Genomic DNA, 26,781 nt, shown 5'->3' on the forward strand with positions numbered 1-26,781 from the left:
GTGAGATCCGAGGCCTGATGCAGACTGAAGTCTAATGTGATAAACATGGGGAGTTTTCCCCTCAAGTTGCTTAAACACGATCAGGAATCCTCGTCAGCGTCGTCACGACCCGTTGGGTTCACATCAGAGCAGCGTGCAGCGTGCTGCTGGGTAAATAAGTAGAGACCGGAGCTACAAGTAGCTTTGTAGATCAGTGGGGCTTCGGCCCCCCCCGCCCCCCCCTCCAGGAGCCTAATCCAGAGGACACGCCCTCATCTCAACTCTAGGAGTCCTGCTGCCGGACTGTGTCACATGTTGTGATGAGCAGCGGCAGCGTTGCAGAGGAGGTGACTCAGGGTCCGTGTCCCCTCGGGCCCTTTGTCTGCGTCTCGCATCACTAAGTTACGGCAGAGGACTGCGGAGGTCCGACTTGTCGGGGGGATTAGATCGCGTTGACACTGGCTCGCTGCTCGCCTTTGTCCCCCCAAAACAAACTGGGTGCTCCGTCACCGGCCCAGCAGCTGCTGACACGAGCCCTTTGTGGCTGACGGGCCCTCGGCCTCCGGGGGGCCACCGGGGGCCACCGTCCTCTCTCCTCATTGTCTAAAGGAAGACGCACGTGAGGCGGGCGTTTGTCTCTCCCCGCCCTCCTGCCTCCTCCTGCCTCCTCATCTTCCTCCTCCTCCTGCCTCCTCCTCCTCCTCCTCCTCATCATCCTCCTGCCTCCTCCTCCTCCTCCTCCTGCCTCCTCCTCCTCCTCCTCCTCATCATCCTCCTGCCTCCTCCTCCTCCTCCTCCTCCTGCCTCCTCCTCCTCCTCCTCCTCCTGCCTCCTCCTCTTCCTCCTCCTCCTCCTCATCCTCCTCCTCCTGCCTCCTCCTCCTGCCTCCTCCTCCTCATCCTCCTCCTCCTCCTGCCTCCTCCTCCTCTTCCTCCTCCTCCTCCTCCTCCTCCTCGCACCTGGTACACGAGCAGTTTCACGTCTCTACAGTTCTTTTTGTTTCTCCAGTTACAGTTTGTTGAGTCGTTAATGTCAAGTGGAGCTTTTACACGTTATTTAGTGTCGTGTCGTTCAGCGACTCGACTGAATTGCGCACTCAAAGGCCACGCGGCGTCTCTTTTCGAGAGGGTCGTGTTCTCTGTCGTCATGGTGACGCCGCCGAGGTTTTCTGTGGAGGTCTGAGGGTTCATGTCCTGGCTGTGAATCAGAAGTGGGTGTGTTTGACAGATGTTTCAGACTTGAACTTGGAGAAAACGAGGGACATAAAGACGGTAATATAGGATGTGATAGTAGAATATAATATCAGGCCTGTGGTCACACTCCTTCACGCTGGAGTAACTGTCTTCTCGTGTCTTTGCATTAACAACAATGATCTTTGTGTTCGGTGTGAACGTAGCATTAGAGAGGTCACGCTTTTTAAACTCGCCGTTGTTTCCCTGTTCCACACCAGGTGCCTGTACGCATGTTAGCATCATGGCCTATTTCTACATAAACCACAGCAAACATTTACATAACAGACGCACTTATCTGAAGGCAGAGGCGTTATGTATCGCGTGTCTGAAAAGAGCTTTTTATTTCCCCTCAGTTTCTGTGTGTGTCTCCTCCTCCACCTGTCCCAGCAGGTTTCAGTCGTGTTAATTCACTAATTCCTCTTATTGCTCTGGACCCCGCGGTGGTTTTATGTAAAACGGTAAAAGGTGGCAGATGGAGTTCTTGCAGGAGGAGGGAGTTTCCCGCTGTGTGGATGATATAATGTCCGAGGTCGAGTCCTGCGGCGGTGACAGGGACGGACAGCTGCTGAAGACCTGGACTGACTTTAACGGGCTTCTGTGATTTGTTCATTCAGTTCTGTTGGTGTTTGGTTCAAAAGTAATTACTCTTTAATACGCCGCTGAGCCAGAGGGTTTATTTCTAAGTGTTTATCCTTTCTTAAATTCATCCCACTCAAATAAAGGAACGGATTTAACCTCCTCCTCCTCAGTTTATTAGAGGAATCAAAGGTTTAACTTCAAGTAATAAACATCGTAGATGAAATGATGAGTTAATCAAAGGTCTGGTGTGGAGGATTTGTGGAGAATAATATTCATAATTATGTTTTCTTTCGCGTAAAAAAACACCTGAGAAACTGAGAATCTGTTTTTCCGGAGCCGACCACGTTGCAACCCCACGTCTTCTACAGGAGCCCAGGACGGACAAACCAAACAAACACTAAGACTTCACCTACATCCCACGCACTCGTCCTTTAATCGACAGAAATTAGATTGGTTTTGAAGAAAGAAAAAAGAGAAAGAAACACAGGCTTGTTTAATTCTTTCAAATTTGACGATTCACCTTTATATCATATTTATATTTATATCATAAGTTGAATATTTTGGGGGATTTAGGTTTAGACTAAAGAAGCAGTTTGAAGTCATCACGTTGGTTTGTTGCTGCTCATTTTATAGATTTTATCAGGATGCTCCTGACTCCGTGTCCCTGAGTGAACCTGTCAGAGCATCCAGCTGTTCGGAGGAGGAGGAGGAGGGGCAATGGTGTGTTGGCTGGTGGGGGGTGGGGGGTGGTGCTTGATAGCGGATGTGTGTGTGTGTGTGTGTGTGTGTGTGTGTGAGAGCCTTTAATGTCCATCTCTGATCACAGCAGCATGTTGCTGATGTCCCAGATGTTGTTCTCCGTCCTTTCATCTCCATCCACTGCCTCGTCCTCACACGCCGTCGAGACACGAAACCCCCGAGATCACACCTGCACGCAAACACACACACACACACACACACACACACACACACGCAAACACACACACACACACACCTGCAGTTGAGACACACACACACACACACACACACACACTGATACTGGGAGGTGGAGGATGCTCTCAGTCACATGACGGTGGAGTGTGTATTGTGTCGCTCGTGTGGAGGACGGAGCTGATGTAGGTCACAGACCTGGAATGTAGCTTCACATGTAGGTCGCCTGCAGCTCGACTGCGACGGCTCTTGTTGTGTCGTGCGTGAGAACGAGAGCGAGACTTTTCCCAGACGGCAGTGACAACAACTTGCCACAAGTTTGGAGTCGAACAAGCAAATATTAATTCAGATTTTGTTGTAGCAGCAGTTCTTCCTTCCGGTTCTCTGGAGTTTTACATTTGAGGGGAAAACGCAATCAGCGACTTAATAAAAATAAAAATTTAAAATAAAAGAATGTGTCCGTCGAACTCAGCTGCTGTAATTCACACACAGGAGATTTTGGACTTGGTAGATTTAAAGGAAAAGTCTGATGTTGTGAAATATACATATATATATATATATATATGTATATATATATATATGTATAAATCTGCCAGCAAATGCCATGTGCAGCTGCACAGCGACGTCGAGCTTGTTGAATGTCATTTCAGCGCCACTGTCACAACAACATGAATGAACCGCGTCACTTGTTCCGTCATCAACACAAACACAGTTCTAGCTCCAGATGTGGATTAATCCACCGCTGAAAATAGAAAGAAATGCATTTGAGTAACGATCGCTGAAAACCACAGTGGCCAGTTTGTTGTCAGGAAATGAATTGGGAATGTATGGATTTATGAGATGTTTAATATTCCGTAGTAACCGATGGGCTCGAGGCCGAGAAGCAGATTTTAGTCTTTTCTCTGTATTTGTCTGCAATTGTAAAAATGCACATTTGTTCACATGCACAATGTTGTTGTGGAGCAAAACATCTGTCTCTAAAACTTGAAAGACGCAATCATTCGAGGTTTTTCGTGACAACAATAATTATCAACATACACCGATATGACAAAAGCTCTGGAGCACCATTTTTTAAAGGATGTCACATCTTGTCCGTCTTGTTCTCAGGGTGAGGAAGCTGAAGGAGACGCTGGTGACGGTGCAGCAGCTCGACAAGAACATGAGCAACCTGCGCACGTGGCTGTCTCGCATCGAGGCGGAGCTCGCCAAGCCCGTGGTCTACAGCGTCTGCCACGGAGACGAGATCCAGAGGAAACTGGCCGAGCAGCAGGTGGGCGGAGGTTAACGATATTGAATATCAATTTTTAAATGGCATGGGTCCCCAAGATAAAGTTATCGAACCCTTATGACTAAAATGTAGTAGATTCTTGATATTTTATAGTTTAACCATAAACTAAATAACTATAAATGAAAGAAAACAGAAATACCACTTAATATATAGAGCTTGAGTTATAAATCGAAAAACATATTTTTCTTTGTAAAATATTAAATTAAAAGTTCTGTAAAATAAAAGTTTTTGTATATAGTTTTTACCAGCTTATCATCCCGGTGTAAAAAGCTGAGAGCAGGAAGGCGACGCGCCGCGGGGAACTTTAAGAACCTGACTCACCTCATTAAAAAAAAAAAACCCGTCGCGCGACGCGAGCTGCAGAGTGAAATCCCAGCAGGGGGGCGGGTGTTTGTTCACTCTGGGCTGAGAGGCGGTAAATGCTCTGAGAGGCTGCTTTCAGAGGGTGGTCCCGGAGAAAAGGGGAAATGGAACTCAGCCTTGTTTGTCCCATTGTGTGTTCCTGTCGTGCTGCTGCTCAGGAGAAAAGATCCAGGTTTGTCAAAGGAAGAGGAGGAAGAGGAGGAATGAGAATGAGGAAGGTTGAGCTGTCAATATCACCAGTCAGAGGTCAGAGGAAAACCTCAGGAGGAGTTTGTGGTCGATGTATATTCATCACCAAACTAAATGACTGTTCGCAGCTTCAAATGTGAAAATGAAAAAGAATTCTCCTGTAAAACTCTGGCTTCGTCTTCCACCTCCGCCAAGATGGTGACAACTACATTGTTGGAACTAGATTTTCTGATTATGTGAATGAAGGTCACATTTCATCCGTCTGTATAAATTCACTTAAATCGAGACTTAAAAATAAATCTTGATTTCAAGTCTTCAGTTTTTTTGTCGAGACTTGAAAATAAGTTTCCACTTGGAGCTGATCTGCCAAAACAAATTTGCACAATTTTCCTGTCCGACTTTGGTCGGGGAGATGAAGTCTGAAGAAGAAGAAGAGGAAGTAGAGTATTACATGTCTGAAGAAAGAATAACACTGGTGCAGGGAAATGGAAAAAGGAAAACCTGAGTGAATTGGAGCCTGAGGAGCTGAAAGAGACGGGACTTTCTCCTGTTCTTTAGATTTTAAAAAAACCAACAACAACAAAACTAAAAGGCTGCAGCTCTCTCCATTAACGGATGAGTGACAGCTGGAATGACTCCCGTCGCTTTGGCAACACAGAGAGGGGTAACTTTTGAATAGGCAGGAAACAACAGAAGTGCCGTCAGGCCTCAGACGGAGCTGCATGTGCACATCCAGGAAAAACAACAGAGCAGAGTCCAAATGTTCTGCTTCTGTGAACAGTGTCAATTTGTAGTTAGGGTTAGGGTCATTTCAGTCCTTGTACGACATGAAGATTTGATTTATTTAATTGTAGCAGATGTGACCTGAAGCGTCTCTCCGCTTGTGTTTCCAAACCCGCAGGACCTGCAGCGGGACATCGAGCGGCACACGGAGAGTGTGGCGTCGGTGCTGACGCTGTGCGACGTCTTGCTGCACGACACCGACGCCTGCGGCGGCGACTCGGAGAACGACTCCATCCAGCAGACGACCCGCAGCCTGGACCGCCGCTGGAGGAACATCTGCGCCATGTCCATGGAGAGGAGGATGAGGTGAGCAGACGCAGGACGTACCAGAGTTGGACCTGGAGTCCGTCCCATTTCCCCCACTTGACCCTACCCCTTAGCCATACCCCTTAGCCAAACCCCTTAGCCCTACCCCTTGGTCCTACCCCTTGACCCTACCCTTTGGCCCTACCCCTTAGCCCTACCCCTTGACCCTACCCTTTGACCCTACCCCTTAGCCATACCCCTTAGCCCTACCCCTTCATCCTACCCCTTGACCCTACCCCTTGTAGGGTAGGGTGTCCCATTTCTTTTGAAGACAAAGGGGTTGGGGTTATCTACCCCTTCAAACCCCTTCAAACAGCCCTTCAATCTTAGGGTTGTCAGATGCTGTTTTCAGGTGGAGTGGGAGAACAGAGGGGTAGGGACAAGTGAGGGACCTGAGACGGACCCAAAGAGACAGATTATCATGTCACATTTGCACCAAAGACCAAACACTGATCTCACTGGGCGTTGTGTCAAAATAAGATATGACAGTCCGTCCATAAGGAAAACATGTTGGACCGATCGCTGCAGAAAGACACGAGTGGGTGTGAAGCAGGAGGTTTTCTGAGCCACTGACTCTGTTTGGTTAAATAAATCTTGTTTGTCAGGATCGAGGAAACATGGCGTCTCTGGTGTAAGTTCCTGGACGACTACTCTCGCTTTGAGGACTGGCTGACGACAGCCGAGTTGACCACGGCCAACCCCGACTCCGCCGACGTCCTCTACACCAGCGCCAAGGAGGAGCTCAAGAAGTTCGAGGTCAGCAGACAATTATTTCTGTCTCCGAAAAAATGACCATCAATTAAAAAAACGTACAACATTACAACCAATCTTTCAAAGTACTTAAATAACTATATTCAACATTTCCTCCAGACTCATGAGTAAAAAGGTTAAATCTCTATTTTCCAATACGAAGAAGCAACAAGACTCGTTTGTTTCTTTTTTCCCTGCAGGCGTTCCAGCGGCAGGTCCACGAGCGTCTGACTCAGCTGGAGTTGGTCAATAAACTATACCGCCGCCTGGCCCGGGAGAACCGGACCGACGCCGCCAGCAAGCTCAAGGTCACGGTCCACGAGGGGAACCAGCGGTGGGACGGCCTGCAGAGGAGGGTGGCGGCCGTGCTGCGCAGACTCAAGGTGAGAGGGCAGAGGTCAGGGGGCCGTGAGGCTTCCATACAGAGAGAGAGAGAGAGAGATAAGGACACGATGACGTTCCAGGATAGGAATCGTCCACTTAGAGCCAAGTGACAATAAAACGTCAGAATCAGAAATCAAACCCTCGCACGTCTCAGAACCTTTACCAGCTGATCAGCGCAGGACCTCCCTGCTCTCAGCGCCGCACTAAGCCACTGGGGATTTGGGTCACGTCTCAGACGGCGTCACGTTGGCCTGTGGCGGCGAGCCGAGCAGATGGAAGCGATGTTTATGTTGCTTTATAAAGACTGTGTGTAATGAAAGAAGTCACCTGATTGATCAGGTCCCTTGAGCCTCGCTCACGTCTCTGGATCACGTCGGGTCAGAAAATGCCGAGATGTAAATAATTCTGTTCCTCCATGTTTAGCTTACTTTACTCTAATATTTACGGTTCAGCCCAGAACCTCGGATGCAATAACTTTGATTCATGAGCTTCGCTAACAGTATTTTTTTTTAGCTTCTTTGGAAAAATAAATCATCTTGAATAATAATTAAATGTAAAATATATAAAGTGCTTGAAGACAGAGAAGTTTGCTCGTCGCTCCCTCTGAGGTTTTAACCTCACTCACGATTGTTTTTGTTTTTGTTGACATTTCAAAAAGAACATCGAATTACACATAACGACGAGACAGAGTGCAGCGTTTTCCCCTGATGAAACAGAAAAATAATAATAATAATATTAGAAATAATAATCATTCAATTTGAAACCTGCAGCTTCAAAACCGGATTTAATGTTGATATAAATAACATTTTTTATTGATTTATTATTATTTTTCATAATTAGGGGACTAAAGATGTTTCAGACTTCAGTCGAACATGTTTCCTGAATATAACCGACTTTCATGGATTTTTACAGACGGAATCAATAAGTTCAAACTCTTTTGTTTCTGGAATAAGACCAGTTACAAATCGTCACAATCGCTCGACTCTGTAGCTGATGTCAGAACGTGCACTGGCGATTTCCTGAAATGTTACGGAAGGACCTGTATGTGGAAAAAAAACGTTGCTCCGGACATTTTTATGGAACTTTTCAGGCGAGATTTTCCCTAAAATGTCCGAGCGACTGTGTTTTAAAAGCCGCTCATGTCATCATTGACCACTAGGTGGCGCTGTGAGCCACCTTCAACCCACTAAATGTGGAATTCTTATGTATATTTGGTAAGAGATGTGATGTTTAAACTGCACAGTGGTATCATTTAGTTTGTAGCACGTCTTTAAGCGACGCCCTCCGTCCTGCAGCACTTCACCTCTCAGAGAGAAGACTTCGAGGGAACGCGTGAGGGGATCCTGGTCTGGCTCACGGAGATGGACCTGCAGCTCACCAACGTGGAGCACTTCTCCGAGAGCGACGTGGAGGACAAGATGAGGCAGCTCAACGTGAGTCCGCCCTCTGATTACCGTGAACATGTCCGTGTGTTTTCATTTTAAAGTGTTCTCACTCTGGGCCGTGTGGTCGCGCGTGTCCTCCTCAGGGCTTCCAGCAGGAGATCACCCTGAACACCAACAAGATCGACGCCCTCATCGTGTTCGGGGAGAACCTGATCCAGAAGAGCGCTCCGCTGGACGCCGTGCTGATCGAGGACGAGCTGGAGGAGCTGCACTCGTACTGCCAGGAAGTGTTCGGACGCGTGGCCCGCTTCCACCAGCGCCTCGTCAACAGACGCCCGGTCAGGACCACGGGACTCACACACACTCACACACACACACACACACACACACACACACACACACACACACACACGTGTCATCAGCCATGACGCCGCTCTGTGTTTGGACTGGTTCTAATATCTTGTGTCCTAAAGGTTCTGGAGGAGGAGGAGGAGGAGGAGGAGGAGGAGGAGAGGGAGCTGTCAAACCGGGACGAGGACCTGGACGACTCGGCCGACCTGACCGACGGCACGTCGTGGAGAGGAGCAAGGAGGAAGAGGAAGGAGGGCGTCCGGGCAGCGGGCGGAGTCTCGGCCGGACGACAGACCGCGTGCCAGCTGCTGGCGCCTCCTCCGGAGCGGTCGGGCCGAGAGACGCCCGTCAGCGTGGACTCCATCCCGCTGGAGTGGGACCACACGGTCGACGTGGGCGGGTCGTCGTCGCACGAGGACGACGACGAGGACGCCAGCTTCTTCAGCGCCCTGTCAGGTAACGACCGTCAGACGTTCTGCTTCCTCCCCCCCCTCGCAGCCGTCGGACTCGGACTCGCTCTCTCCCGCAGACGTGGCGGTCACAGAGAGTTCCCCGTCGTTCATTAGAGCCACTGTCAGAGCGGCGAGCGCAGCCTCGCAGGGTGGGCGCGTTCCCCTGCTGCGTGCGCCCCCCCCGCATTACTGTGTGTGCTTTTGGACCAGCATCCCGTCTCCTAGCAACAGCATCTTCATCCTGCTGTCACCCCCCCTCCCCCTCCACATCCATCCCTGATCTAATCCACAGACGTTTTTCTTTCACTTTGTTACAGATGTGGCTCAATATTCAAATCTTTTGTTTTTTCAAGGTCAAGTCTTAAAAGTTGCATGATTTGATCCGATGTATTTCTACAGTCCGTGTGTGTGCAGGTGTTTTCATACATGTGTCAAACATGTAACATCTTCTCCCTCTGCAGTGAAGTCGGTGACCGACCCGCCCAGCTGGCACCAGCCCGGCTCCCCGGAGAGGAAACGAGTTCCCAGACGAATCCTTCGAGGCCTGAGCTCGTCCCCCACACACACCAGCACCACCAGCAGCAGCAGCAGCAGCTGCATCACTCCCTTCCACCAGCAGGGCTATGTAAGAACACACACACAAAGATCTGTAACAAGCGGCGTGTGTTTATTCGTGTGTCTGACGTCACGTCTGTGCGTCCTCAGGCGAAGCTGATGTCCGAGTGCAGCGGCAGCATCGACACCGTGAAGAGGGTGAAGCTGATCCTGAACGGCGACGAGGAGGAGCTGGAGGACGAAGGTCTGACCGGCAGCGTGGCCGACAAACACACCAGCACAGGTACAGAGACGGGGGGCCAACGCGGCGGCGAGAGGCGTCACTCTGTTTCACCCTGCGGAGACTAAGACTGATGACTCTGCTGCAGGTGTGATCGAGCGCTGGGAGCTGCTGCAGGCGCAGAAGTTCCACCGGGAGTCGGACGTGAAGCAGGACCTGGAGCAGTGGCAGCAGCTGAACTCCGACCTCTGCGACCTCACTTCCTGGCTGGGCAGGATGCTGCCCGAGCTGGAGAGGGTGCAGCGCATCGCGCCCGCAACCGGCATCCGAGACATCGAGGATAACATCCGCATGTTGAAGGTAACGACCAGAACAAACACAAAACTACAAGATAGTTTAATATGGGACAGTTTCACATCAATAATCACTTGTTTTATTAAAGCTAAATGCTCCAAATAGAGTGTAACATTATTTTACGGTGTTAGGTTTCTTATTATTGATCGATTGGTTATTTCAGCAACTTATTGACTGAGGAAGAAGCAATAACAGTTTTTGAAGAGATTCAGTTCAGTGTGATCAGATAAAAAATATGAAATTTTGGAATTAATGGTCAAAATGATGGGAAATGTTACCAGTATATTTTCATACATCTGTCCATACAGTATCTATAAACGTGACTTCAAGGTGTCTGCCGCTACCAAAATAATAATTTATTGATTATTGATTTATAAACTACGAGCCTGAAATTCATGTTTATTATCATCATGACTTTTATTTATTCCAGTTTAAATGGCACAAATGCTGAATATAAATGTAACTTGATGGTGGGTATAATAATTGAAACAACAACAATGATAATCAAAAATAAACTTTATCCATCACTTTAATTTTTATAAATCGCAGCTCAAGTGCAGAATGTTAAAACTGAAGAAAAGCTTCAACATAAAACAGAGAAAATTAGAAAATGAAGGATGTTTAAAGAATAAGATCTTTTCAGAAATGGTTGAAAATGTTAAGATTATGATACAAGAAAAGAAGAAGGGGAAAAAAAACACATATGTATTTTCATCGTTTTAACAGAGGATTTATTTCCGACATGTTGTGGGAGGTGGTTTTCATTTGAAATCGTGACGTGTCGACGTTCATCTCTCGCGTGTTGTTGCAGGAGATGCAGAAGAGCTTCAACAGCCACAAGTGTCTGATGATCTCCGTCAACCTGAGCAGTCGTCACTTCCTGCCCGGCGACGGAGACGGCGACGGCGACGGCTCCGAGCTGCGCGAGCTGCGGGAGGCCGTGAGCTCGGCCAACCTCAGCTGGACGCAGGCGTGCGGCGGCCTGGAGAGCTGGGAGACGAGGCTGCGCTCGGCGCTCATGCAGTGTCAGGTGAGACGCCGAGGCTTGCACTTTTGCTGTGAAAGAAAGATGGCGTCTCCGCCCGTTGCCCTCTGACCTTCCGCGTTGCGCTCTGCAGGAGTTCCACGAGACGCTTCACTCTCTGCTGCTGTGGCTGTCGCAGGCCGAGAACAAGCTGTGCACCGCCAACGTCGGCGACCTGTCGACCTCGCGCTCTGCGCTGCTGGAGCGCCGACACGCGCTGACGGTGAGCGGCCCCGGAAATCGATCCATTTATTCATCGACAGAGACTTAAAAACAGATTTCTGGATTCCGTCTTCGTCTTCACCCTCGGCTCTGTCGCCCCCTACAGGATCTGCAGTTGGAACTGCGCGGCCGGCAGCCGCAGGTGTCCTCGCTGCAGGACATCTCGGCTCAGCTCCTCCTCGAGGCCACGGCGGACGACAGCTCGGAGGCCAAAGAGAAGGTCCACGTCATCGGCAACAAGCTCCGCCTCCTGCTGCGACAGGCAGCCGCTGAGCTGCTCACGCTGCAGGGACGACTGGTACGTCAACTCATTCACACTTTATTCATTTATTTCATTTTTATGGTTGGTATTAATGTGATATTTGATTTGGTAGCAAAACCAAAATTGTACTTTTTAAAGATATCTCCCCGAATCTTGTCGTTTCCTTCAGGACGACGCAGGTCGACCGGCGGCTCCAGTCGGACAAACAGCAGCGAGAAGGTAACTGGACTTTTTCTCTGGTGTTATTATAAATTATCTTAAAAGTATAAGTTCAACCAAATTACCAAAAAACAAACAAAACCATGCTCACCTTCCTCTTGTGTTTCTTATCGACGCAGAGAGTTTTGGTTTTGAAAGATTAAAATGAGGCAACAGTTGCTGCTTTTCGTGGCATTTTCGGCTTTTATTGTTAAAGAGAATGAGGCACAGCGTGAAGCACAAGGCCACAGGTGGGAATCGACCCCCCGGCCTCGCGGGACGTCCGCTCACCCACCTGAGCCACAGGGTTCTACCATAGGAATGTAACTATTTGATCTGTTGGTAAAAGGTCAATGAGACGATGAAACGCTGGGAAATATGAAACATCAACGTTTAACAGGTTTGTTTCATAAAGTTATAAGTATATAAGTTTTACAGGAACTAAACTTTGACGTCTGGATGAAGTTACAGCACAGAGATTCTCATTGAACACGAATGTCAGAGTGCTGGTTGACACTGACACGAGCCCCCGTGTGCACACGCAGGGAGCAGAGGAGGGAGTCTCCCCCGCGCCGCCCGCTCTTCTACCGGGTGCTTCGCGCCGCCTTCCCCCTCCACCTGCTCTTCCTGCTGCTGCTGGTCGTGGCCTGTCTGCTGCCGCCGGCCGAGGACGACTACAGCTGCACGCTGTCCAACAACTTCGCCCGCTCCTTCTACCCGATGCTGCGTTACACCAACGGGCCTCCGCCCACGTGAGACGCCGCCGCCGTGACGCTCAGCGGCGTGGACGAGGACTGAGAGAGAAGCGGCTGCGTAATCGGGTTGAAATCCAGAATGAAAATCCACGAAAAGCCAGAAGCAGCGTCCTTCGTGTCTCAACGTGTCATCGTGGGATGTTTTTAGACTCTAAATTTGTATTGGTGTATTTAAGAATTGTATTTATTTTTTGTGCAGCTCTGCAGTTATTTAAAAAAGAAAGAAAAGAAGAAGCCATATCACTGGTCTGTTTCACGATAGTGTGATTTTTGTATATGTAAATGTCTCCAGGGAATAATCTTCAGTGTACACTGCAAAGGGGAAAGGAAATACCTGAAGATTTATTTTAATATCTATATTTTGTATGTTCCCAACAATCCGCGGTCAAAAGGATAAAAGGGCAGTTATCACCAAAGTACAATCGGCATTTTCCACCACTGCAGCTATTTTTACAGTTTTTCCACAGACTGTTGCTCGTAGAACATTTTGTATGAACAATAAGAGCTGTCAGATCGACAGGCGTTCAAGATCTGTGATTTTGTTTGTTGTTTTTTGAAGTTATGGCAGCGAGTCTTCTGCAGACAAGCCTTTCAGAAGACGATATATTTTTAATCACATAATCAATTCATTTTGTGTAAAATGCCAAAAAAAGGTCTGAGAAAGAAACAGGTGATTTATTGATTCTGTTTATGAGTGAGGTTTATTTACTTTACCATCAACTTTCTGAAGAGTCTGACTTTGACCTTTGAATATGTAATATTAAATCACTGAAGGATTTTATGAAAAACGTTCAGATCATCAGATTAAAGCTGCATTTAGCAATTTTTGACCACCAGGGGGCAGAACATCCAATAATTAACTCAGAACTTACTTTACGTTTCTTCAAGTCGGCTTCATGAAGTTAAAGCTCTGCACGATTTAAACATTTAAAAGGTTCGACGAAATTATTTCAGAAATACATTTTGTTGTTGATGAAGTTGATTTTACCTGAACGCTGTTTTTAAAACTCTTCTTCTTTCGTCCGTGAAGTCGACGAGCCGGTGTCACAATCTGAAACCCGCCAGACTCGGGAGCAGAACATGAATGTACGCGTGTCTTTGGGCGTTGAATGTAGCCGTGTACGAGCACAATCGAAGATCAATAACTCTTATTAATCTGCAATGCTAATATAAATATTAAGACGACTTTGTGGCATTTGTACACAAATCTCCGCCTCGCGCTCGACGGCGACGGCCGACAGAACAGAAGCGACTAAAAACGTGTGTAAAGTTTGATTTATTTTGTGAACACTTATTCATGGGATGTAAAGATCTTGTCATTATTGACCGACAATAAAACCGTGTTGCCATGATCAGCTGCTGTTTGTTTACCGTGTCGCCGGGTTACAGAAAGATCCTGGTTAAACTGACACGAGAAAAGAATAATACATCAACGAGATCTGGGGTGTGCGTGTGTGTGTGTGTGTGTGTGTGTGTGTGTGTGTGTGTGTGTGTGTGTGTGTGTGTGTGTTCATGCAGGTACAAGCCACAGACGTCAGGACAGAGCGGACAGTGAACATGAATGTGTCTGTTGCCGGTGGATCATCTGACACTGAAGCTGAAGTTTCACACGAGTGGCACAGCAACAAGCATCTTCAAGGTGCGTTTGGGACATCATGTTTGGATAATAACAAATATCTGACTGAACGTAATCCAAGAGGAACCACAGCGGACGAGCCGAGAGCCTGCGAGTTAAAGGATTTCACTGTAACATGGACGAGGAAACAAGCAGGTTGTGGACAGATGCTCGTATTCGTCAACATTTACCGAGAGATTTCATACCAACACGTGAGCGTCGCTTCGATCCACTTGAAATAATTCAAGCCGAGGGAAACACTGCCAAAGCTTGGTTGTACAGTAGATTCATATTTCTGACTGACAGTGGCCGATATTGAAATATGCCGGAGGAGCGAAGGAAGAGAGGAACCTACGTGTTGAACCCTTGAAGTGTGAAATCAAAGAAAAGTGCACGAGACGTTCCGGCAAATAGGCGTTGTTCTGGTGGCGTCGCCCTCGGACAGACATCAGTGTCATTGTATCATTGGCAGAGCGCACGTTTACATTCTATCGGTCAGTTAAATATTACGTGTGAACACTTCTGACGTACAATCGCGTCTTGGGTTCCGGACGCCCTGATGACCCGGAGCCGCGGAGGTTGTCTCTTTCTTCCGTAACAGTCATTTTGTTGAAAGGCCACGACGGGCTGCCGCTCGACGCCACTGACAGTCTGCGGTTGATAAGAGGAGAAAAGATCCTGCACCGAACCAGGCGCCGAGTAAAACACCAGAGAGAAGAAAACAGCACAGTGTGACAGAAAACACGGACCCTGGCTCTTTTTCTTTTCTTTTTAACTGCTACGACGAACAACAAACCCTCTGTAGGAGAAGGACGTTAACTGTGTGGACCACGTGCACCTGTGTGTGTATGTATTGATGTGTATGTAGATATACGTGTACATGCACAAGTCGCTGCAGATGGTTTGTGATTGGCTTGTTACACCGAGGTGAAAAAAGAGAGATACAACGACTGAATATCAAAAAGAGCAGGAGGCGTCCGCCACGTCCTCGCCCCTGTAGTTCACGTTCACCGGCAATATTTACGCACACGAAATATACATCCAAACACAAATACTAAAAAACATCTCGACGAGAGCGAGAGAAGAAGAAGAAGAAGAAGAAGAAGAAGAAGAAGAAGAAGAAGAAGAAGAAGAAGAAGCTCTTCTGGGGGATGGACAGCTGTTCCAGTTCAGTCTCAGTCCTTCTTTTTTTCTTTTTCTCCCTCCGCCGCGTCACACCTCCGCGGCGGTTTCCATGGCGACTCGATCGAAGACGATGCAGTCGGTCGGATCCACGGAGGAGCCGGCGTCGCCGGCGTCCAGGGACCACGGCGCTGTGTGGACGTACCTGTGAGCAGAGACGTCACGTGAAGTGAAGTCACTCCGCAGGACCAGTTGAACAGACGAGTGCAGGGCAGTGAACCGGCCCGTACGGAAAATGAATACGTACGGTATGAATTTTTCATATATATCGTAACACCGGTGCTGATGGTTGGACGTTTTTGAAAGTTTTAGAGACGATGACGACGAAGAAACGGGAGACGAGCAGTTTCTGTTCTTTGGAGGATTTTGGGCTTTAAAAAATTCCGACGTGGACCAAATATGTATTTACTGCAAATGTTGTGGAGCTAAAGTCGCCGGAGGAGGCAACAGCAGCAATTAGCTCTCACACCTAAACCGAAATCATGTGGTGGAAGACGGAGAACGTAGGAGATTGAGATCAAGTAACTGTGGTGAAACCCACAACTAAGAGATCATTGGGAATTTTAAATGTTGACGGAGCGTTTCCATTTTACTGGCAGAGCGTCACTACACTGGTGTCCATCTGTTCCTTCTCAGGAAAATAAAAAAATAAATATATATATATATATATATATTTATATACACCGTAATATACCGTGAATAATTTAGAGAAATACCAAAATGAACATTTCAAATAGGTTTCTGCTCCTGCCACCCAGCACTAGTTCTACCGTTTCCCAACGAACTTACTCGCTGCCGTTAATGTGAGCCGCCGCCACCACGCCCTCTGTGGCCTGGAGGGGCGGAGCCTGCAGGTGTGCGTCCATGATGGGGGCTTCGGCTGCTCGGTGTGGAGGCCCGGTGCCGTGGGCCGAGCCCGGCTGCAGGTGGGACGGAGCCGCGGGGTACTGGTGCTGGTGCTGGTGCTGGTCCAGGTAAACGTCGGGGCTCGGTGACGACGACGTCTGGCCGCCGCCGCCGCCGCCGGACGTGTTGGCGTCCAACATCTCCAGGAGGAGGTTGTACGCCATCACCACGTTCTTCCTCTTCATGGTGGACAGGTGGTCCATGCCTTTGTTACTGCGGACAGGAGAGATCCACATCATCCACCTGCCAAATACATGGAACCCGTGAGGGACGCAGCGTCTCCGAACTCGACACGGTACCTGACGTGGCGGATGTGCGACAGCAGCATGGTCAGGTGTCCGAGCCGCAGCGTCTGCTGCTGCGTGGACAGGCCCATCTTGGAGATGGTCCAGACCAGGGCGTCGATCACCGAGTCCAGCAGCCGCAGCAGCCTGCTCCGGCTCTCCAGCTCCTCGGCCGTCTGGGGGGAACTCGTGCACAGATCTGAAACAGACGGCGCCAGTCGATATATCGAGTCGAGAACTTCCTTCACCATCACGGGGGGGAAAAAAAAAAGACAACTATAACCTGCGACAAGCTTCCACACTTTGTGAAGGTCCCTCGACCAGGAGCCAACGCAGCAAGTTCGATGTTCCCACAGTTCAATGTGAACAATTAAAACCGTCACAATGGTAGGGTTAGGGTTAAAATGGTACATGTCTCATGAGACATGAGATATGAGACATGAGATATGAGACATGAGATATGAGACATGAGACATGAGATATGAGACATGAGACAAGAGACATGAGACATGAGACATGAGATATGAGACATGAGATATGAGACATGAGACATGAGATATGAGATATGAGACATGAGATATGAGACATGAGATATGAGATATGAGACATGAGACATGAGATATGAGACATGAGACATGAGATATGAGATATGAGACATGAGATATGAGACATGAAACATAAGACATGAGATATGAGACATGAGATATGAGACATGAGACATGAGACATGCGACATGAGTCATGCGACATGAGATATGAGACATGCGACATGAGATATGAAATATGAGACATGCGACGTGAGATGTGAGATGTGAGACATGCGACATGCGACAGGTTCCATCGACTCACTCACTCGATGGATCTACTAACACTCACTGGAGTTGAGGAGGATCATGGCCTTCAGGCAGACGTACTCTTCCCTCTGGAGCTTCAGCTCACGGAAGCGAGCGGTGGCCGCCAGCAGCATGTCGAAGATCTCCATGATGCCCTCCACGCACTGCCCCTCCTCCCTGCACGCACACGCGCACACACACACTCACACACACACACACACACACACACACACACACACACACACACGGAGACACCGTCACCAAAAATGTGCAGCTTGAATCAGGTTTTAAATCTTAATATTCAATTCAGCAGGAACTCTCGGTCAGATTCTATGTTCTATTCTTTTCATGTTCATATCTTCACGTCTCTATATTAATATCGAGCAAGTTACTACACGAAGAGCTCCTTGTTCAACGTTTGTCTCATTGTTTTGAGTAAGTTTCTTTCACCAGTTCCTTGTTTTGTGTGAGTGTATATATATATATATATATATATAAACACATACACATATGTAGATATATATAAACACATACACATATGTAGATATATATAAACACATACACATATGTAGATATATATATATAAACACATACACATATGTAGATATATATATAAACACATACACATATGTAGATATATATAAACACATACACATATGTAGATATATATATAAACACATACACATATGTAGATATATATATAAACACATACACATATGTAGATATATATATAAACACATACACATATGTAGATATATATAAACACATACACATATGTAGATATATATATAAACACATACACATATGTAGATATATATATAAACACATACACATATGTAGATATATATATAAACACATACACATATGTAGATATATATAAACACATACACATATGTAGATATATATATAAACACATACACATATGTAGATATATATATAAACACATACACATATGTAGATATATATAAACACATACACATATGTAGATATATATATAAACACATACACATATGTAGATATATATATAAACACATACACATATGTAGATATATATAAACACATACACATATGTAGATATATATAAACACATACACATATGTACGGCACAATGAAGCCGTGACGACGTGTTGCGACCGAGTGAGATCAGAAGGTCAGAGGACGGATCTGCATCCCGGATGTTTTCCTCAGACGCCCGAGGAGAAGCGAGCGTGTTGTGAGAACACGTCGAGGTCGGCGTCGGCCCTGCGGCGATGGTTTCCGTGGCGGCGGGGAAGAGAAAGGTCAAACACGTCGCCCAGCGGAGAGCAGGGCGGCTTCTCGTCTCGTTATCTGCTGTCGTCCTCTTCGCACATGAGCGATAAGAACGAACCATTCTGTTTCCTTCCGTCAGCAGATTCCTCAGAAAGACCCAAAACAAACACAAACGTGTCCGACGAACACGTTCCAGATCCTGACTCCAACCCGTTCTTCCTCTGAGCTCCACCGTCGCCTCGTCCAGACACACACGGCGCTTGATTTAGACTCAATCCCACAGACACAGATGTGTGACAGTGTGTGATAGTAAATCTCGTGGGGAGAGATTAGGACGTGACCTCCGTCAGCGGGATGCCGCAAAGGGGACACGAGGCGCCCGGCTCACCTCCTGCCGGAAACGGAATCAGCGGTGCGCCACCATAAAGTGTCCCCAGTCGGTCGCTCAGTCGGTTGCAGTTTGCAACTTTACCACCAGATGCCGCCAGAAAATTACAGACATTACACACTGGGGCTTTAACGCTTGTGTTGTAATCACTTTTTGTTGTTTATGTCTTTAAAATCCCAAGAAAATCAAAAAGATGTGAATCTTCATTAGTGTTGCATTAATGAGTATTGTCCTCTTTAGATAAGTGGGCTCGGCAGTTTCCTCGAAGGAGCTGGACAGTGTCGGCTTTAAGTATTTACAAGAACTATTTACAGTTTGCACCTCGCGAGTACGAGGGTCCAGAACCAAGACATCTCCGACAGAAGCAGCGGCCATTTTGTTCCCCAGCGAGGAGGGAAGGGAACGGAAGTATGGTATTGATAAGAGCAGTTGGGATCCTTTAAATGTTTAGGAAAGGAGCTTCCTTTCCTATCTCCTTTAGCGTGGGGCACACTGGAGCTTCCCCTGTGAGAGGAAGGAGATATAGACGACCCACAATGCATTGCGGCAGCGATATTTAACGCGACGCGTATGAATATGACCCGGACGGGACGCACGTCATCATGGAAGTGACTGTTAAATATGAATCCTTTACATCTCATATTTCAGTTCCGACCTCGGTAATGAATAAGTATTGTTCACCAACCAGCTAAGAACTCACGAGGTCGAGTCGCCTATGAGAAGCTTCTCGTCGTTCGACTTCAGAGATGTGATTTCTGTCTTTGTCCGAGAACGAGCCGGCGTCTCACCTGTTGAGCCTGAAGTCGGGAGAGAAGATGAGTTTCCCGGGATGGTCCACCGACCTCCACATCAGGCCCAGCATCAGGATCTCCAGCCAGCAGCACTTGAGCAGGTGGATCTGATCGGACAGACTCAGCTCCAGGAAGCCTGAGGACAGAAACACGCTCCTGGACATGAGTCACGTGTGTTTGCATCACGTTATGTCCACCAGCATCGTGCAAACCACTAAATACAGAGAATGACGAAGGTCAGCAGTCGTCGAGACCATTCCCAGTAAGCTACTGCTTTAAAAAGGAGCGTATGACAGATACTTTTATTAATTTGACAAAAAAATATAAAAAATACTGTTAAGAGGACGAAAAAAAAGATGGAAAAAATCCATTAGCACCTGAGAGATGAGAGGAAGAGGAAGAGGAGAGAAAGGCAAACAAAGGGGAAGTGAAGGAGGGAGGAGGAGAGGAGAGGAATAGAGGAGGAGGAGATGAGAGGAAAAGGGAGGAGGAGATGAGGAGGAGAGGAGGAGGAGAGGAGAGGAAGAGGGATGAGGAGAGGGGGAGAGGAGGAGAGGAGGAGATGAAGAGGGAGGGGGAGAGGAGGAGGAGAGGAGGAGATGAGGAGAGGAGGAGGAGGAGGAGAGGAGGAGAGGAGGAGATGAAGAGGGAGGGGGAGAGGAGGAGGAGAGGAGGAGGAGGAGGAGAGGAGGAGATGAGGAGAGGAGGAGGAGGAGGAGAGGAGGAGAAGAGGAGGAGAGGAGGAGGAGATGAGAGGAAGAGGGAGGAGGAGAGGAGGAGGAGAGGAGGAGATGAGGAGAGGAGGAGGAGGAGGAGAGGAGGAGAAGAGGAAGAGGGAGGAGGAGAGGAGGAGATGAGGAGAGGAGGAGAGGAGGAGAGGAGGAGAAGAGGAGGAGGAGAGGAGGAGGAGGAGGAGAGGAGGAGAGGAGGAGATGAAGAGGGAGGGGAGAGGAGGAGGAGATGAGGAGATGAGGAGAGGAGGAGGAGGAGGAGAGGAGAGGAAGAGGGAGGAGGAGAGGAGGAGATGAGGAGAGGAGGAGAGGAGGAGGAGAGGAAGAGGGAGGAGGAGATGAGGAGAGGAGAGGAAAAGGGAGGAGGAGATGAGGAGAGGAGGAGGAGAAGAGGAGATGAGAGGAAGAGGGAGGAGGAGATGAGGAGGAGAGGAGGAGAGGAGAGGAAGAGGAGGAGGAGAGGAGAGGAGGAGAGGAGGAGGAGATGAGGAGATGAGGAGAGGAGGAGGAGGAGGAGAGGAGGAGATGAGGAGAGGAGGAGGAGGAGAGGAGGAGAAGAGGAGGAGAGGAAGAGGGAGGAGGAGATGAGGAGAGGAGGAGGAGAAGAGGAGATGAGAGGAAGAGGGAGGAGGAGATGAGGAGGAGAGGAGGAGAGGAGAGGAAGAGGGAGGAGGAGGGGATGAGGAGAGGAGAGGAGGAGGAGAGGAAAACAGAGTGATAATAATTAGATGGAGAGCATCCTAAAGAGAAACTGGGTCAATGAGTCATTTGAAATGCATTTTATACATTAAACATCTTCAGTCAAAGGACATTTCACAGATTGTCTGTGTCTGGTTTGTTTAATGAGCCGCGACACGTCGGACACGAGCGACGAGGAGGAAATCTTCTTCCTCCGTCGCCTCCGGTTTGTTTTCACCCTCTGTTGCTGCAGACAGAGTCAAAGTGCCACTGACCCAGAAGCACATGAGCATTTATAGATATTTATATTTGTATATATGAAGACTGACTGGCGGGTTTGTCCTGTATTATGTTTCTGAGTGCGGAGACAAAGGAGACACTTGATGTTTCAAGTAGCCTCAATGTGCTTTCTACTTTTTTGTCTTGATTTTTGAGGAAAACAATATCAATTACAAAAGTACAATTTATAAATATTTATATCACACGGAACTTCTTTTTTTTTTTACTTTCCAGCAGCACAATATATTTGTATTTATATGTAGGAATTGATGTCAAGTTGTCTCTTACATATTCTATGTGGATTTTTGTGGCAGGTAAAGATTATTAGAGAAATAATCTATATTTATTTATTAAAAAAACATTCATCTAGAATAATTTTCACTTTCCAGTTGTGCCTCTTTTGAGTGATATTCATTTGGAACCATAACACGTGTCAACTTGATTTTTTTTTTTATTCACAGTTTATTCATTTGCAATTAATTTCCTTTAACAAAATATTTGTGCGTGACGTGTTTCCACGCGTGTGAGAGGTCACAAGAAAAATCAAGCTCCCGAACGTCAAAAGCAGAATTCTACTTTTTGTTCTCATCTTCTCGGACGATGGAGTCTCATACTCAAGTTCACCATAAGCGGGATAGTGAGGTTGTGTGTGACGCTTGTGATCTCACCCGGGATCTTCTTGGCCCAGCTGATCATGAGCACCAGCTCCCGGTCGGCCAGGTTGGTGAGTGACATCATCATGCTGGCCTCGGTGAAGGGCTTCTTCAGCTCCTCCATGAGGTAGATCTCCGGCGGCTCCGCCTCCATGATGCGGCAGATGAACTCCTCGGGGCTCATGGCCGAGTGGTGCGCGTGGTCCGCCTGCGGCGCGGGGGCGAAGGGCGCGAGCGGCGCCTCCATGTGCAGGTGCCGCTGGGCCCGCGGGCCGAGCCCCGCCCGCACCAGGGCGCGGCCCGCCGGGTCCCGGGACCCGCCGCGGCGGTGGCGAGGTCCTCGGTAGCTGCAGCGCTCGCGCCTCACACCTGGTGGACGAGACACACGCAGAAATCTGTAGCACGCGGGGACGCGCGGTGGTCGTGCGTTCACTTCTCTTGATTGTCGAAGCGGCAAAAATTGTATCCAGATTTCAGTCACGTTTTTACAATGTACCTACTCGATATTGCCGGTTTTTAAAATATATTCTAACGAGATGAAGGATTTTAGTCGTTCGACCACCGACGCCCACGTTTGGATAAAGAGCCTCGTCCTCAGTTCGCTCTCCCTGAACGACGAGTAAACAATACACCAATAATATGCACTAATCAAGAATCATGATACTTTGCACTGATATTTAAATCAAATCGCCTACCACATTTCATCATGCCCACTTCGTAGCATTTCCGCAGGCGGCAGGCCTGGCAGCTCTTACGCCGGTTCTTGTCGATGGTGCACTGATTCGTGGCGGGGCAGATGTAGTCGTTGTGTCCTGGTGAGGAAGAGAGGGAGAACAAGTGTTTCTGACGGAGGAGTGGAAGGAGGAGACGTGTGTGTCGCCCGGGAGACGGAGAGTTCACTGACCCTGGATGCTCCTCTTGAAGAAGGCCTTGCAGCCCTCGCAGGACCACACGCCGTAGTGGTAGCCCGAGGCGTAGTCGTGGCACACGGCACAGAAGTGCATGTCGGCTTTCCCCGCCGCCGCCGAGCACGACGAGGAGTTGGCGCCGCCGCCGTCGTCCGATCCGTTCCCCAGCAGCTTGTTGCAGCCGACGGCGGGGCTGCGGAGAGGGAACAAAGAAGGTTCCTGGGACAACTGGCCATGGGGGACATTGGAGAAGCGGCCGCTGCAGGTGATGACAGGAGCTCTGAGAGTGGAGGAACGTTCCTCTGGATGAACGTGAGAACATTCAGAGGTTCTACTCACGACGACAGCGTATGATCCGGATACGAAGTGCATAGAAGAAATGAACGAGCAGGTAGACGCAGAGAAACGCAACTCATGGGCCAAACAACCCATTCAGAAACCAAAACTTTAAAGCTTTTATAAAATACAGAGGAAGTGTTTGTTGTTGTTGTTCATCACTTTCTCATTTTGTAGTTTTTTGAAAAAGAATAAGCCAATTTTTACCAGGGTTCATGGATCTTGATTAAATAAAAACATCTGCCACAGTTAGGAAACTGATTCTATGAGCTTGATTTAATTTAAGAACTGTTGGGCCTCAACTGAGTGTTATTCTAGTTTCATTTATCATTTTTTTAAATTCATATGATGCCGGCCTGTTTTGTGTTGCAATGGTTAAACTCATTCACAATATTAGTTCAGGTTGAGCGAGTGTGGGACATTATCCTTCGACCTCCTGTAACCGAATACTTTATGTTCACCTGTCAACATAATAAAGTGACTGTAAACTGCAATACACAATATTTTATTTGCAAAGGGAAACGATGTTTGTGTTAAACTGATTTTTCTTACATCATTTACAGTTCAAAAGTTTTACCAAAAGGTTTTTTCAGTCTCCGAAAATGAACCCCAATATTTGAATTAGAATTAGAATTAATTTAACTAAAAGACGTTTTCAGAGAAACGAGCTGAGCGAACGTTTCGCGGCATGAGATGAGAAACGTCTCCAAGAATCTACGACCAAGTTCAGTTGCTCCTGATTCATCTACGACCCGGATGAAAATACGTTACAGTTTTTTTTCGCAATGTTTGGGTGAAAAACGTTAAAGTTTTCTTGGTCTAAATTTCCATTAGAGCTCAAAGGTCAAAGACGGGGTTACAGGGAAATATATTAACTATCACCTGTTATCCATTTTAATACTTGTGAACCACTTCCCATCCCTGGGTCGGCGTCGGTGATCTTACCCGCTGGGGTTGATGCCGTGGGCTTTGGGCTCCAGCCAGGGCACGTGCGGGCTCGGTTCGTTGTAGACGAGAGGCTGAGGGCAGCGCAGCGTCAGCGAGGGCACGCTGGTGTGACCGTGGGTCGGCCAGAAGGCCGTGGGGCTGAGGGGGGGGCACAGGGACGACTGGCCGTCGGCGATGGGCGGTCGGGCGTAGCTCAGCGCGGGCGGGCCGTAGAAGGTCAGAGGGCCGTGTCCGTGGTTGTACTCGTGGCCGCCGTCCGTGTACGGAGAGGGGATGCACACGGTGTGGTTGTCCATGCCCAGCGGCGGGCTGTACACCGGGGGCAGCAGGACCCGGGAGCTCGGCCTCTCCGAGGCTTTGCTGGAGTCCACCTCCTGGAGCTGAAGCAGCGGCAACGTGTCCGTGTCCAGCCCAGGGGAGGAGGCCATGTCAGGGGGGAGCCGACGGTGTATGTTGACGGTGACGATGACTAAGATGCTTCCTCTACTGCATCTTGTACCGCAGACAAGTCCTGTAGCAGAGTGGACAAACACTGGGTTAGGTCACAACACACACACACCAATGAGTTACCATGACTCTGAGCTTTGAGAAATCATCTTGGTTACAACAAAATCATGAATTTAATTAGACCCCTATATCCGTCAATACAATGATTTACTGTCATTGTCTTAACTACTAGTTAAACTATTTCTGCCTGGAGCTGATCAGTTAGTCAACCACAAGGAAATGAGAGTGATGATGAGTTCTCCCACAAGGTTTTACCTTGGAGTAACATAAATAGCGGCAAGATCACAAATAAGGCGTCAGACAATATTGACAAAACACTGAAACTGTCAAAAACAATGAGATTCAAATGCAGGCATCATGTCTGGGGAATTATGTTTTCACTGCATGTTTGACGTACAAAATAGAAGACTGTCTCTTTAATCGTTTTGCATTTGGTCTAGACTGCATCAGATTGTCCACTAATACTGAGCTGTTGTGACTCGAGATGATTTCTGGAGATTAAGAAATGAACTGCATTACCGCAAGCGCTGTTGCAATTGTTCAAGGACAGTCCCAGAAAAAACACACCAAACCTAATGTATCAGTCAGAGGACAAAGGAGTTCTAGTGCTACACACGTGGATCTTTAACAGACATATTGTAGATGGACGTGATTTCTTCTCAGTTTTGAAATTCAAACAATGCTTTTCATTTGACTTGTCAAATATTCACCGACTACAAGGGGGCGAAACAAGACCTCACCTTTATTTGATATCTGTTACACAATAAACAGAAAAGTAAACAGAAAACACTCCTACAGTGTTAAAGGTGACGAAAACAGCTGTGAATTTCTCAACAGAGCATTAAACCTATGAACATCAATTCCAGGGACAGAATATCCCGAATTCAGCAGCAGCAGGTTAGGGAAGGAAGCCCACAGCTGCTCCTGAGGGATCCAGAGGCATCTCTAGACAAAGTGAGATTTGTTTCATCTCTCCAGCAAGTTTTGGGGTATACTCCAGGGAGTATACCCCAACTGAAGCTGCTTCACTTGGGGCAGAAACTCAACAAGCCAATGAGAAATCCACAGTTTTCCAACAGAGAACAACGGCCTCAGACTTGGAGGTGCTGAGTCGCACCGAATCCCCAGTGCAAGCTGAAGGCCATGGCCTGATGAAGCCAACAGACCCCCCACTCTGGCTCTGCCTTGAAATCCTGACTATGAAGATCCCACGTAGGATTGGTGACAAAGGACAACAATGGCAGAGGCCAATACCCAACCAGAGATGTGTTTGACTTTCTGCCAGGAATACAGATCGACACAGCCCCAGGACCCCCTGGCCCCACAGGGTCCCCCAGAAGACACCCCAAGGGGCTGCAGTTGTAGGTCCTCTCCAATGACCCTTCAAGTAGCCTTGCAAGGGTAAAGAGTTGGTCCAGTGCGATACCTCGATGATTTGAGCACACCTTCACAGCCGAGGCAGCCCAACAATATCCAAGAGCCTTCGGTATCTCAGGGTCAATCTATTCCGCCTGCTCTTTCTTCCTCAGAGAACATGTTGGTTGGGCTCACGGGTTCCTCAAAATGTTTTCATTCGTAAGAGATAGAACCAAAAGATCTAAAGTTTAAAGACAGAGAACCTATTTCTTCCTCCCTTTCACAGGAACAGATTGAGAACACCTGAGAGCAACCAGGCGTTAATGATTCGCATGATGAGGAGAAATGAAAACAACAAACCAAATAAGTAATGCAGAAGATGAAAACAATAAATAACCAACAGACCAACCTCGTTGAGAGTTTTGTCACATTCAATACGATGCCAACCCCTACTTCTTCGTGTGGTGCGGACCTAGAGGAAAGCCGTGACAGCAGATAGAAAGCTGAGACACAGAAACTCTTTGCAGTTCACGACTCGCTGTGAAGTGAGGTCGGCTTGGACAGGACACCCACGT

General features: G+C 47.9%; 2 protein-coding genes across 7 annotated transcripts in view; one reads left to right on the forward strand and one right to left on the reverse strand.

The window, feature by feature from the left end:
* The window catches only part of syne2b (spectrin repeat containing, nuclear envelope 2b), an 84,467-nt gene extending 70,554 nt beyond the window's left edge, over positions 1 to 13,913 (forward strand). The window contains exons 93-107 of the mRNA XM_047337705.1: positions 3,828 to 3,990; positions 5,462 to 5,649; positions 6,255 to 6,405; positions 6,600 to 6,782; positions 8,079 to 8,216; positions 8,312 to 8,506; positions 8,642 to 8,975; positions 9,433 to 9,596; positions 9,677 to 9,809; positions 9,895 to 10,106; positions 10,912 to 11,130; positions 11,219 to 11,347; positions 11,453 to 11,644; positions 11,778 to 11,827; positions 12,352 to 13,913. Coding sequence (XP_047193661.1) covers positions 3,828 to 3,990; positions 5,462 to 5,649; positions 6,255 to 6,405; positions 6,600 to 6,782; positions 8,079 to 8,216; positions 8,312 to 8,506; positions 8,642 to 8,975; positions 9,433 to 9,596; positions 9,677 to 9,809; positions 9,895 to 10,106; positions 10,912 to 11,130; positions 11,219 to 11,347; positions 11,453 to 11,644; positions 11,778 to 11,827; positions 12,352 to 12,562 — 2,662 coding nt within the window. The 3' untranslated portion in view covers positions 12,563 to 13,913. The remainder of the gene's footprint in view (positions 1 to 3,827; positions 3,991 to 5,461; positions 5,650 to 6,254; positions 6,406 to 6,599; positions 6,783 to 8,078; positions 8,217 to 8,311; positions 8,507 to 8,641; positions 8,976 to 9,432; positions 9,597 to 9,676; positions 9,810 to 9,894; positions 10,107 to 10,911; positions 11,131 to 11,218; positions 11,348 to 11,452; positions 11,645 to 11,777; positions 11,828 to 12,351) is intronic.
* The window catches only part of LOC118286747 (estrogen receptor beta), a 22,110-nt gene continuing 9,150 nt past the window's right edge, over positions 13,822 to 26,781 (reverse strand). For 5 of the 6 annotated variants that reach the window (XM_035611427.2, XM_047337737.1, XM_035611432.2 and 2 more), the window contains 9 exons: positions 24,341 to 24,854; positions 23,056 to 23,339; positions 22,847 to 22,963; positions 22,167 to 22,520; positions 19,808 to 19,946; positions 17,424 to 17,557; positions 16,564 to 16,747; positions 16,148 to 16,477; positions 13,822 to 15,503 (listed from right to left, as the gene is read on the reverse strand). In XM_035611427.2, coding sequence (XP_035467320.2) covers positions 15,389 to 15,503; positions 16,148 to 16,477; positions 16,564 to 16,747; positions 17,424 to 17,557; positions 19,808 to 19,946; positions 22,167 to 22,520; positions 22,847 to 22,963; positions 23,056 to 23,339; positions 24,341 to 24,771 — 2,088 coding nt within the window. In that variant the 5' untranslated portion in view covers positions 24,772 to 24,854 and the 3' untranslated portion in view covers positions 13,822 to 15,388. The remainder of the gene's footprint in view (positions 15,504 to 16,147; positions 16,478 to 16,563; positions 16,748 to 17,423; positions 17,558 to 19,807; positions 19,947 to 22,166; positions 22,521 to 22,846; positions 22,964 to 23,055; positions 23,340 to 24,340; positions 24,855 to 26,781) is intronic. The other variant, XM_035611431.2, reaches the window with a different exon arrangement.

Source organism: Scophthalmus maximus, chromosome 15, assembly GCF_022379125.1.
Source record: "Scophthalmus maximus strain ysfricsl-2021 chromosome 15, ASM2237912v1, whole genome shotgun sequence".
NCBI classification, from domain to species: Eukaryota; Metazoa; Chordata; class Actinopteri; order Pleuronectiformes; family Scophthalmidae; genus Scophthalmus; species Scophthalmus maximus.